Source organism: Larus michahellis, chromosome 7 (genome assembly GCF_964199755.1).
Source record: "Larus michahellis chromosome 7, bLarMic1.1, whole genome shotgun sequence".
Classification (NCBI taxonomy): Eukaryota; Metazoa; Chordata; class Aves; order Charadriiformes; family Laridae; genus Larus; species Larus michahellis.
Window position 1 is genome coordinate 11408608 of NC_133902.1, and position 13115 is coordinate 11421722.

At 45.4% G+C, this 13115-nt stretch overlaps 1 protein-coding gene across 7 annotated transcripts in view; it reads left to right on the top strand.

Moving 5' to 3' along the window:
- The window catches only part of AUTS2 (activator of transcription and developmental regulator AUTS2), an 805701-nt gene that overhangs the window by 727186 nt on the left and 65400 nt on the right, over nucleotides 1-13115 (top strand). For all 7 annotated transcript variants that reach the window (XM_074595096.1, XM_074595099.1, XM_074595098.1 and 4 more), the window contains one exon: nucleotides 1061-1109. In XM_074595096.1, the coding sequence (XP_074451197.1) occupies nucleotides 1061-1109 (49 nt within the window). The remainder of the gene's footprint in view (nucleotides 1-1060; nucleotides 1110-13115) is intronic.

Consider the following 13115-nt stretch of genomic DNA (forward strand, 5'->3'; position numbering starts at 1 on the left):
TCTCTCACTGGGGTTGGATCCAAGATGGTTCAAAACTGAAGAGCCCTCTGCGTTTTGTGAAGGTGTAGGTGGGAGAAGTTGAAGCTTTAGATGTGTGTACGTGTGTAGTGTGTGTGTGTGTGGGCGCACACACGGCTGTGCACAGACGCATAAACTCAATGCTCTCTGCTTTGGGGCTCAGGCCGTTGGTAAAATTCACATTTGCAGTGTTATCTTTCCTGGTTTGGTTTCTTGCCATTATAGTTTCTGAAAGGAGGAGCTCAACATTTTTGCGTGAAACTTAAGTAGGGCTTTTTAATAACAGGTAGATTAACCAGCATACTGGTATACAAACAGCAGTAGTAGATAAGGTACTAACACAATATTAGGAGGGAGAAAAAACCTCCCACAGATAAAGGTGGCTTGATGAAAAATAAAATGGATCGTTAGTTTATACAGAGCGTGGCGTCAATAATCAGTTATTCTGACAAAGGCAAATCTTATGTGGAAATATATGCTAATGCTAAATACGAACATGCTCTTTCTTTTTCAAAGAGTATGTAACACCTATAAAATTATTCACCTGAGTTATCAACGCTGCTTTAAAGATGGTAAAAATGAAATGCTGGGCATGGTAGGGATCTCCAGAAATACTTCAAAAATTAATTTAGAAATCCGCAGTTCTGCAAATTCCCGAAACTGGGCTGTCTGATTCAAAATCATGACTCTTCTCCGTTGCACAATCAATGTCAGAACGCATTGGATAATCACAGTACAAAAATATAGTTTCTGTGCAGCTAATATGTTGAATAAAAAAAAAATAAAATCATTTCTTTCTTTATTAAATAGAATCTTTCCAAATAAATAGCTGCACTGCAGGGCGGTGAAGCACAGCCAAACAGCACCACCTTATGGGCATTCTCTTCGGAGGCCACAGCTTCCATTAGCTCGCTTGGTTTTGTCACCTGATTTGTTTCCCTAAAATATACATACATATGTGTGTGTATAAATACACCGCCGTGCCTTTTGAAATCTATCACTTGCAGAAAATGTAACGTATTTTTTTTTATTGGTCTTTCAGGCATCTGATGCCAGCTCTGAAAAACTGTTCAACGCTGTTACAAGTAAAGGTAAGACTGCAATTCACATCACAAACATATTTCCCCCCCCCATTTCTTTTCATGGCAATTTCAATGGGAGATGAAATGTAACTTGTCTTGCAGAAATGTCGCAATCAGCTTGTTAGTGCTTTTTATGTTTCTCTTGGTTTCAGACATGTTCTGTACGCTTGGTAATTGCTTTGCTTAAGCAATATAAAATAAAGGCTTTAAATAATGCATTGCCTGCCAGGTCAGAATTAATTTAAATAACAATATTAGGGAATAGTTTATTTTACAAATGGCTTTAATTTAAGCTCATTTAAATAACTGTAAGAGTTTTCAAAATGTTTTAACTTGATTGTTACTCATCAGCTCCGTGATAGACGTGGAATTATGAATAGCCAATTTGCACTGCTGACAGTAATAACCAGCCAACGTTTAGTATTCACAGGATAATAGTCATAAACCATGGCTTACTGTGCTGTGTGCTTTCTGTAGAGTTAATAAATGATATAGAGGGCCACATTTAAATATTCAGTATCCCATTAATTTCTTCCAAACAGCAATCCAAAGAGAGAGTGGCTAATGATATAACAGTACATTAAGGGAAAACTTGCCCTAAATCAGTGCCAGTGAGCTTCTGTGCAGAGCTTGTCCCGAAGCAGCGTTATTAGGAAGACTGTAGGCTTTCGGGTTTTTTTTAATTTTTAATTCTTATTTTTGGTTTGGTGTGTGTGTGTGTTTGCGAGGATGGTGGAGGGAGCAGCTCCAGGCGTGAGATGCGCCAACGAGTATCATTCAAAATTTTTTGAATTCTACTCAAAACCTTTAAAATGCGTCTGTTTTCCACCCCACCGTCCTGCTTCTTAATGGCAGTGCCTGAGAGCTGCTGGGTAAAAGGGTGTGCTTCTAGCTGGAAACCCACGGGATTTTAACTTAGTGCTTTTTTTGGAACATTTGAGTCAGTTTACATTAGAGAAGACAGATTTGATTAATTTGGAATTTAGGTCTTTTTTTTGTTGTTGTTGACCAGTTGTGGATTTGCTCAGTATTTGTCCTGCGTGCTTCTCACCAGATTTGGGTTTGTTATTCCAGTGGCTCATTATGGTGTTTTTCTGTACATTTTAATTCCACGAAGCTGTAGCGCTTTCGCTGGGGACAGTACGTGGCTCCGTTACGTTTGGGACTCCCGTGCTGGTATGCCGTTGCTTCTGAAATCTTCTGCTGCATCTTGAATTATACCTACATTCAATTGTGTTTACGGATCCATATTCCTGTTTTTCATGTACTAGCATCCTTTGGAAGTGCGGTCTGGGTGGATTATGTCTGTGGTCTAACTGGGTTTTCTCATGTGGCGAGTTTATCTGTCCTCCCTGCTGTCTAATGGCGTTTACAGGTTCCCCCTCGGTAGGCGGTGGCTGGGACAAGTAGAAAGGAAGAGTTGTGTGTTTGGGGTGACCCAAGGCCCCCGCGCTACATGTGACTGCATCTTTAGTTTGCTAATTCGCTGTAAAAAGCTTTGGCATTTGAGCAGCCCTTTCTTGGGGCTGGGCCAGGGCAGGAGAAGCAGCAGCGAAGCCACATTCCTGGCGGAGGCCTGTAACCAGGGTGAGGGGCTCTCCCCCAGTGATTGATGAAGAGTAGGCCCCTCTTCCTCTTCCTTTCGTTTTCTTTCTTTCTTTTTTTTTTTTTTTTTTTTTGAATCAAACACATTTCCCACATTCTTATTTTTGTTTACTTACCGAGCTTGATTCGTGGCATCTATTTGGTTGTGAATACCCATGCTTGACAGGGAGCCTTTTCTGCCGAGGTAGTTTTCTTTGGTGATTTAGTTCCCTTGAAAGGATTAGGGTTTCTTTGTGTAGCCTAAAATCAACATGGGCTTTTCGAGGCTTTGCTTGGGAAACCGTACACAAATAAGCTTTTTAGTGGATGGTAGATTATTCCTTTGCCCCTTATTTCCATCAAAATGGCGTCTTTCTTTTCTCCCCCTGAGTTTCCCCTTAAAGCCATATGCTAATTCCTGTTGGTAACATGAATGACAAGGGAAGAATCAATGCAAATCCAGGTGCGGCCAGAACTAGGCTGACTGGTATTTTCTTTTTTTTTTTTTTCTCCCCCCCTCCCTCCCCCCCTTTTTTTTTTTTTTTTTTCCACTGGGAGAAAGAGATTAAGGGGAAAGAGGGCAGAAAAAGCATAGGGGACAGTTTTGTTAAAGGGATTAGCATTCAAACTACTAAATATCAGGAAAAGAGCCTCAAAAAAGCTCCCCTGTTTGGAGATAATGTCAATAATTGCTTGCAGCCAGGTGCAGGGCCCTGGTTGCCGTGATTGGGAGGCCGTTGCCTTCTCTAAGTGCCTGCCCTGGGGACGGCCGGCGACCGCCCGGCGCTGTCAGTTTGATATATTCCAAGTTCAAGTTCTCTCTCTGCAACTCGGTCTGTTTGCTTCCAAGCCAGTTCTTCTCCCCCCGCTGTGTTGTCCGTGGCCGCTTTTGCCAAAAGCAATAAAAGTCACTCGTAAGAAAGGTCAGATTTGCATTGGGTAAGTCGCGATGAAACCTTCAAAGCCGCTGGCTGACGGGCCGGGCTGGGCAGACTGACAAGTGCGCATCCCTCCCCGTCCCCAGCCCTTCCTCTCACGTGTCCCCCAGCAACCCCTGTCTCACACAGGCTTTTTTTTGTTTGTTTTGTTTTTCCGCTTGCCACTTTTATTTTGCAGAATTATTTATAGCTGAGGTAGCAGAAATTACAGAGTTAATGTAGTCACAAAGCAGGTAGAAATCCTCAAGCGTTTTAGGTCTCGTATCTACATCTTTGCCCCCTTTCCGTCATTTAGTTGTGGACTTCGAGGCCGAAGATGAGATCAAGCTGGAGGTGTGATGGATTAGTGGGGATGTGTAATGTGGAACAGTCCCTTCCTCAGAAATAATAATAATTTTAAAAAAATCTAGAGCAAAGTGAAATCCCTCCCCAGACCTCCTTCGGAGAGAGGGTAAAACCCCTCAAGGAGAAGTCTCTCAACTTCCATTTAGGAGTTAGCTGCCCTTAGAGCTGAATGGGAAGATGCATCGCTAAATCTAGAAGGTTCCTGTGAGTTTTGGGGGGCGGCATGTAGGTGTTGGGGCTGCTTTGGAGAGGGCTGTGGGGTTCCCACATCAGCTGCGTCCTGCCGCCGCTCCCGGAGGTCCCCAGCGCTGCGCCGTGTCTGCAGCTGGGCTGGGAATTTGGGAGGGACCTGGCTTGGTCCCCAGGGCAGGAATCGCTGTAGCTGCCGCTGAAATGAGTTATCCCTGGTCGTGAATCGGAGCCCTGCGCTCCATCGCTGGGGCAGGAACGCTTTACCTTGTCATGCTTAAAATTACCTAGGGAAATGATTCCCATGGAAATCAGGGTGCCTGTGTTGGGAGGTAAGCACCCGAGGGCCTGGGCCTGGAGTAATGCTTGAAAAAGGAGCTGTTAACATCTGAATAAATGAGATGGACAAGGAATGGAAGAGGAGGTTCCCGCCTCCGTCTCCCGGTCTATCCCCTCCCTCCCTCCCTGGAGGCTGGGTCTTCCAGTTTGGGATTGCCACTTAAGATCTTTGTCTTTGGAAGAACGTAGCTTTTCCTTGCCCTCTGAGAGTGTCAACCTTAGCACCATTAATCCTGGCCAAAGTACAGGTTTTGCTCATGAATTTTTGTAACGTGACTTTCCAGCATAATTAAATTCCATTATCTCTTAATAATTTAAATAGACACATCTGAAGCCGTAGAGCAGGCAGCTCCTACTACTACTGTGTATTTCATTTATGTTAACTTCCTCCTACGTACCCTTGGAAAACAGCTTTTCCTGGAGGGAGAAATGAGTCCCAAAGTGATGAAGTTTTCATTTGTGCTGTATATTGAAGTTTGCCTTTGATCAGAAACACAATTGGGCTGTTACAGCTTTTTATGTTCAAATTGTTTACAGGATGTTCATGTAAACTTTATGAATCCTTCTGCTTCCTGGCACCACCAGCTGTCAGGGAAATATTTATACTCTCAGCTGGAGGCAGATCAAGGCGTCTGGGTTACTAGTTCTCAGCGGTGGCTGAAATACCGGTCAGATCAAGTCCTGGCTTTTTAGGTGATTCTGCAGCAATATCCTTCCCTAGAAAAACAGGCGTACTGTTGTTTCTCCCCTCCTCTGTCTGTGGTGAATCATTTCTTGAGGATCCTCTACAACATCTGTTTCTGTAACCAAGTAGGGAGCTAAAGTTGGCAAATACTTCTCTGCTGATGCCGTTCACTGGAGATCCTTGGCTGTGGAGAAGTGCTCTCGCTCTAAGTAAACCGTCCCCTCAGCATCTCACGTTGAATGTAAGCGGATCCACTACGATGTAGATAGTATCCGTGCAATATTAACATGGCTGGTATGCCAGAGAACCGACTGCTGCTGCCTCCCTCCTTTCCAAAGGTCTGAAGGAATCCATATAGCATCCTCACTCACTTGGTGTACATTCTCGATGTTGCTTTTGATTTTTTGGAGGGCTGCTGTCTGCAAATGTTGGCCCTGCATGCTACCTCTTCTCCTCACTGAAATGCTTCTTCCCAGCTCGCTGTTAGGGCTCTGGAGCAATCCAGTGCTGCAGGAAGTCCACCCGTCAGCTGGCAAACCTCAGGGACTGCTGAATCGTATGAGCAGTTCTGCAGATTTCTTTTTTTTTTTTTTTTTTGTGGTTTATTAGGATGGCTCACCCTCCTGAAGTGATGTCCTGATGATGGTGTCTCCTTGCCTTTCCAGTGGAGACTTCCCTGGTGGCTTTGGATCACTTGGTTTGCTTGTGTTTTGCGGGTTTCAAATGGCTTTTCGGTATTTTCCATGTGAAAGTTCAGCGTCTCATTAGTGAGGGACTGAGCACTGGAAAAAACCTCTGGTTTTGAAGAGCCGGGTTTCTTGTGAGTGTAGATTAGAAGCAGCGGTGCATCACTTCACCCTGACTTCCAAGTCAGGCAGACAAAAAGGTCTTGAGATGGTCCTTTGTTCTGGTACACAAAAGAGCAAGGCAGTTATTTCTGTGCCATGAAGGCTTTATCTGAGCAAGGAATTTCTTCCCTAACATCCCCTTATGGCTGCATCTCCGGAGCACCAACCACTCCTCTCCATCCATGTGCTTTCCATGCCCCCTCCTGATGCTGGAGGTGTATTTCGGCTGGGACGTGGCAGTCAGGCGGGGTTGCCGGTGCTGGGAGATACCATAGCTGTTCTGTAGCTCCAGGGAGAGGTCACTGGATAATGTAATGTCCCCAGTGTGCCCAGAGGGACAGGTGAAAGTCAAAGGTCACCTCTTCTCAAAACCTTTCAGACTCTTAAATCCTAAAACTTATGATCTTACAAAACAGGAGACTTCCAAGGTTTCAGTGGTAATTTTTAAGTTAGTGGTTCAAAACTGAACCGTAAACTGGTCAGCATTGTACAAGCACCAGTAGGCATTGGCTTTTCTTGACCAAAATATTGGAGGGAGACAGTTGAAAGTGGTGTTCTGGGCATCCTTGCCCATTTGGACTGGTATCAATATACCCTTTGGTGTCAGTTGGTGGTTGTACTCCCCTAAGAGTTTATTTAAGGATGTTGATTTAGGCAAAGTCAAACTATTGCAGTCTCAGTGAGCAAAAAAGCAGTATTTACTAACACATAACTGTATCTCTTCTGGAGAGAGTATTTGTTTTATAGATTAAAGTATATTTGATTTTCTCAAGAAACACTTATCAGCATTGGGCTGTAAAATAACAAATAGTGATAATCTGTTCAAAATAAGGTGGAAAAATTCTTGGGATGGGAGTGTTTTGATGACAAAGAGCCTGACTTGAGATACCTGCAGTTAGTGGAGTCCACGCTGGAGTCTGGCGTGCGATTTCATAAATGGAGCATCCTGCAGACCTCCCATATCTGGCCTGCATTTAGTCTCTCCCTTGTAATAAAATGTTGTTTTCTCTGAAAATGTATGTTTATTTAACTAGGTCTCTTTTTGCTTCACAATCTGGATTCCATTCAGTCAGTTACCACTCCAATTAACTAACAATTATTTAACATTAACAGTAATTACAGACGCCAGTTAAGCGCCTACAGATGTCAACTGTTAGCTTTGTACCTAATCACTCAATGAAATGGAGAAAGTTCAACAAACATCAATTAGCCAAGCAATTAGTATGAGGTAGGAAAGAGCATGTTATCGTGTGTGAGCTGATTCAATTTATTTTATTTTGTCAGTAAAACACACACACAGAGAAGCAGCAATAAGTTACAGAGATTAGATAAAGCTGTATTGTTTTGCTGTTTATACAAGATTTTTCCGCTCCTCTTCTTTGCCTTACACAACTTAAATCTGCTTTGCCAGGCATTTGTTATCTTATCAAATACATTTCATTTCAGTTGGAAAAGCACAGCAATGTCATTTTCAGTGGAGGCGAAGACCGTTTCCATTGAGTTCACACCAGCAGAACTGTCACCTTAGTAATGCTGCTCCTGTGAGCAGGTTCCACCTGGGAGGAGGTTTAACCTGTGAGTTAAACCAAGGTCCACATAAACACCAATGCGCGTAGGTCACGGATGCGTGGTTTTAGATAACACCAAACAACATGAATTGGTTCCTTCATCTGATTGATCCACGTGTTTCATGTTGGTACTGGGTTGACCTGGGCTCTACAACACCTTGTGTGGGTTGTAAGAGCACAAAAGGGCTTTTCTCAAAGGGTGCGTCAACACGGCCTGAGATGTCCCACAGCGCGGGTGTTTCCATCGCACGCCGCTGTCTGAAGTTCTGCCTGTCTGCAGGTGTCGCGGGGAGTAACTGCTGCCAGCCTCCAGCAGCACTGGGGAACTGTGTGCTTGTGTGGCTCCAATAAAAAAAAAAAAAAAAAGGGCCATAAATTAACTTTACCTTCAGAAAGAAATGGTTGATTTCTAGCCGCCATCCAAGCTGTATTGCCAGGCTCTCTTTTAAGATCTTTTGAAGACTGCAGACCTGTGCATGAAGTGCTCGGTATGCAGCGTACCACAGAGGCAGGGGTGCCCGGGCTTCCCAAGTACCCAGCTGTGCCACTAACCCACCGCTTCACCTCCGTAGTCCCTTTTTCTATAGGATCTAATGCCTTCTCACTTAGTACAATTTAACACCCCTTGCTCAGGCTGTCTTACATCCAGTTAATTTTAAAAAAATGCACTCCAAAGTATCTCACATCCTACAGTGATCAGTCTTAACGCTCTGGATGGCAGTAGGACATCTATCTGAACTATGCCTTTTTTTTTTTTTTTTTAATCAAGTCTTTGTAGCTGCTTAAAAAACAAAGTAGAGATTTTTTTTTTTCCTTCCAGTTCTCAACTGTCCCCCAAACATGAATGCCTTTTGCCTTCATCACCACGCTGACATGTTTTAAATGTTTCTCCACATAAAACGATCCCACAAAGTAAGATATTATTTTATCATGCAAGGCTGCCCACGGAAGTCCGTGAAGTTATTTGAATTAGTCATTGTTTTCCACAGTGCAGCAACAGGAGTGCAGAACCACAGGCCGATCCCGCTGTTGCTTTCCAAAGCGTCAGCTTTTTTTTATTACAAAAAAACAGTCTGAACATGTGAAGAAACCCTTCAGTGTGTGACTTAAGTGCAATAACTTTGTCTGAGTAGGCAGAAAGGCTGAAAGTGAGCTTCCAAGTGAGAACTACCATGTTCATTCTGATGGCAACCAAGGCCTTGTGAAGGACGAGACTTTCAATGGATGAATTTTTAAGTTTCTCATGGTTCAGCGTGGTTTGTCTGAAAGAAAAGGCAAGGCCTTGTCGCAAAGTGATGCCAACATTTGCCAAGATGCAGAGAGGATCGTAAGAGCGCATTTTTAGTCTCACGGAGCAGAATAAACAGACCCTAATTTGTCCTCATTTAGGCTTCAGTTCAGTAACTTGCTTCGTTGCTTGACTGACTTTAAACACTTGTTAACACCCAGCATTTACTTAAAGTGCTTTGCTGGATGAGGGCCACAGGAGTAAATCCTGCGACGCCCTTGGGACTTGCAGCCACCCAGGCATTTTTTGTTGCCTTTTTTTTTTTTTCTGTCCCTGCTGCACCTCTGTGACTGAGGGGGCTGGAGCACAGGGCGGCCTGCGCCCCTTGGGCCGGCCCCTGTCCCCAGCAGGCACCGCTCTCGTCCCCACCTTGCTGCTGCCCCGGCTTCGGTGGGACTCTCTGAGCCTGAGGGTGTTGCCTCACCAGGAATCCAAACGCAGCAAGAGAAGGGGGGTGATTTTGCAGCCGAGTTGCCCAAGTGCGAGGTACAGTGCCGGGGAGATGCGCAGGCAGGCGAGGGCAGGGGCTGCCCCGTCCTTGGCCACGGCACGGCTTCACCCTGCGATCCCAGCCTGCCCTGGAATTGTTCAGTGCCCGCCATTACCTGGTGTAAGGTCAGCTGTTTTCCAGGCCGTGTGTGTGCAGTCCGGCTGCCCGGCGCACGCGGAGAAATGCTGCAAGTCGGGAGCGATTGCGTGTCTGAAAGGGGTGTTACACAGCGTTCTGCGAGCTGTCTAAAAAAGCCAATGTAAATGTGTACTTAAAAAGTGGCAAACAGAAGAGCAGATAAAGTGATTTAAGCGCCTTTTAGAGCAGTTAATGGCCTTGATTTACATATGCTAGGAAGTGAGGCAGGATCCAGGGGCGGCTTCAGTCTCTACTTCCCCAAAAATTACTGTTCTAAAAAACCTTTTTATTTTTGAGCGAAGACCTCAGATCACAAAAGGATGTCCAGAGCGGGGCCAGGGGAGAATTTCCAAGTCCAAGAGCGCACGACTCAAACCCCACCAGCCTGCTAGGGCCTGTGTTCGCTGCAGCAGGATTTCCCCCGGCTGCATGCCTGCTCCCAGCTTGCCCTGACCGTCACCAGGGCCTCCTGGCTTGCTCCTACCTCCTGTTCGTGGCCAGAGGAGCTCCCTGGACCTTACATTACCCCCCTCACCTATTGCTATCTAAAGTCATGCAGTCTTTGGAACGTGGGCCAAGCTCCAGCCTTCTTCATCCCTCTGTGGGAACCGTATCACTGGGTCCACCTCGTGCCCCGTGGGTCCTTCATGGGTTTTCACAAGATGGTGGGGGGTCAAGAGAAAAGGTGGATCTGGAGGACTTGGGCTGGCTGGGTCAGCGCTCGGCCCGCGGCGAGGAAGATGGCAGGAACCTGCAGCTTTGCTGCTCCACAGGTTTTACGGGATGATTTTTGTTAGGATTACAGGACTGGGGAGATGGACGAGGTGTAGCGCTACTGAGCTCCTGCAGCAATTTGGTATCATTTCCAAATATTTCAAGTTAGTGGGCACTTTTGAAAATTGGAGTCAAAGGAATTTTTAGTGGCTTGTAATAGAAAACAGCTGTTGCGGAGCAAGCTGTGTCCTAGGAAAAAACCAGCTTCATGAGAATTGGTCTGCTAAGTAATAAAGCCACAAATTAATGCTTAGTTCATTTACTAGGTTGTTAGTCCCATAAGCACTTAAACTTCATTTGTTGAAGGAAACAGCATTATAAAAATCAAAAGCAGATGAGCAAAAGCCCTGGTTTTGCTTTTTGCTGGGTTGTGTTGTTGGTCGGTTGTACGATGGTAGCCTCTGCAGCTTTCAGCAGGTGTGATTGCTGCTTGGGTACAACACCACTGTTTTGTTCTGTCCTATGGTAGTAACTGTTTTATTTTCTTTTCTCCTTGCTTGTGTTGCTGAGATAAATGATTATCAAACTCTGGCAGTTTTTCAGCGGCGGGCAGGACCTGCTGTCTCTGAGGAGGGGTGAGGAGCTGTGCCGGGAGTACAGCGCCTGTTGTAAATCTCGACCTCAAGGGTAGGTCTGCTTTGAAACTTTAAATAACATTTCTGCTTGGCACCTTGGGGTAGCGCAAAGAGAGCGTTGTCATTAAGGGAATTACTCTCCCAAGGTGGTCCTCAGTTCCTTTGGTTATGGGGGGCAATGAGGCACTTGAGGCTTTGGCAGATGGAAAGTCTGATAAGGATGCTGAGGATCTGGCACCTCAGAGAGAGAACTCAAATCTTTCCTCTTGCATCTGACTGCCTCGAGAAGAGGTACCTAAACTGTTCTTTCAGTATTCCTGACACTCCTCCTGAGGTCTGAACAGGTCTTACTGAGTTGACTGGGAGAAATGGGATGAACTGTTGGGCTCTCACCTCACCTCTTCATCAGGAAAGACAGAGGAATGATCTCGGTCTTCGTTTTGGTCTTAATTCTTTGCTGGAAGTCTTTTGTTTCCAGCTCCCCATCACGTGGGTGTTGATTTGGAAGTGAGGATTGTTGCTGTATGAATAAACAGCCCCCAGTGTCTTTAGGATCTAGGAAAGAGTTACCATGTGGATGGAAAAATGGAAAACCGTCAGCGTTTTGGAAAGAGCAGCATGGAAGGACAGTGCTGACCAGCTTCTCTGACTGCGTACACCCAGGAGGAACGAGAGCGTGCTCGGGAGCAGTACTAGTAATCATGAAACACCGTCTGTGTCCTCTTTCACCACACCAAAAGAAATGCCGCGATTACATCAGAGATGTTTAAAGCAGACCACTCTAGGCAGAGTTGTTTTGAAGACCGTGGTTCTTGAGTAACCGGCTCATTATAATCCAGTTCATATTTGAACAGTCACGTCTGATTGCAGATGGGGTGAACAACCCTTAGAGTACACAAGCAATTGCCTGTAAGCAGCTAGACGGATTAACCCGTGCTGGTACCAGTCATGTAACTGTGCCTGCAGTGCTGCTTCTGGCGGTGCTCTCTATACATCGAGAGAGATGTCCTAAGTCATCTGAGGCCAGACCCACTGCCATTATCCATGGACAAACAGGTCCCTGTTGACTGTGTTTAGTTCAGGCTCCAAGATAAATCATAACCTTTTGGTACAGAAGCTCATACTTGAGTATTTATAAGGTTAAACCAAAACTAAATGGCTCTGTGGATTGAATTAGAAAACTCTCATTTGTTTCTGCATTGCAAAGGTCACTTTTCTTGTCTTACAGCTTTTCTCCCTGCTATGGTCAGTTTTCCTTCCTAAAAATTGGCTGTTGTACCTGCTCTTGTGTTTTCCCAGTGGTTTCTCTAGATACACTATGCCTAAATTAGCAACCTATGAGTTTGTACGCGGAGGGAGAAGAAACCAGAGTGCTTCTCTGTGCTGAATGGGGTGGAGTTACTACTGCTGATCCTGTAGAGTGTTTGCCTATACGTGCATCTGCATAAATATTTTACAAAAATAAGTGTCTTCTTACAGTGACCCTCTTTAAAAGTCCATTCCTAAATGCTGTCAGGTCATGAGGTGCTATACGCATATCCTGTGAAGCAGACAGGACGCGATGAAAAGTTTTGTGTAGATAAAACCCAATTTGATCAGTCAGACAAGTCTGAATCGCTTCCTACAGTGCGTGTGGCGATGACCAGCACAATGATTTCTGAAGGTTGCTTCTGCAGAGCCCACTCCTGCGAGATGTTAGGTGTGGCTGGGGGCATCGTGGTTTGAGTCCAACTTACTGGACCAGTCTCATATGGGCGGGAGGAGAGAGGACTTGGGCACTACCCTGCTTCTCTTCAGGTGGCTCCAATGCCTTAGGGACTGTGAGAACCTTCCTCTTTTGGTTCTGCGTCTCAATTGAGGTATTTTTGCACCTGTTTCCGTATCTGCTCCCTGTATCTATGTGCTGACTCTCACTCTTATGCTATAGGTCTTTGTACCATCTTTTCATAGAATCATAGAATATGTTGGGTTGGAAGGGACCTTTAAAGGCTATCTAGTCCAACCCCCCTGCACTAAGCAGGGACATCTTCAACTAGATCAGGTTGCTCAGAGCCTCATCCAGCCTGGCCTTGAATGTCTCCAGGGATGGGGCCTCCACCACCTCTCTGGGCAACCTGGGCCAGTGTCTCACCACCCTCAGTGTAAAGAACTTCTTCCTAATGGCTCATCTAAACCTGCCCTGCTCTAGTTTAAACCATTGCCCCTCGTCCTATGGCTCCATGCCCTTGCAAACAGCCCCTCCCCAGCTTTCTTG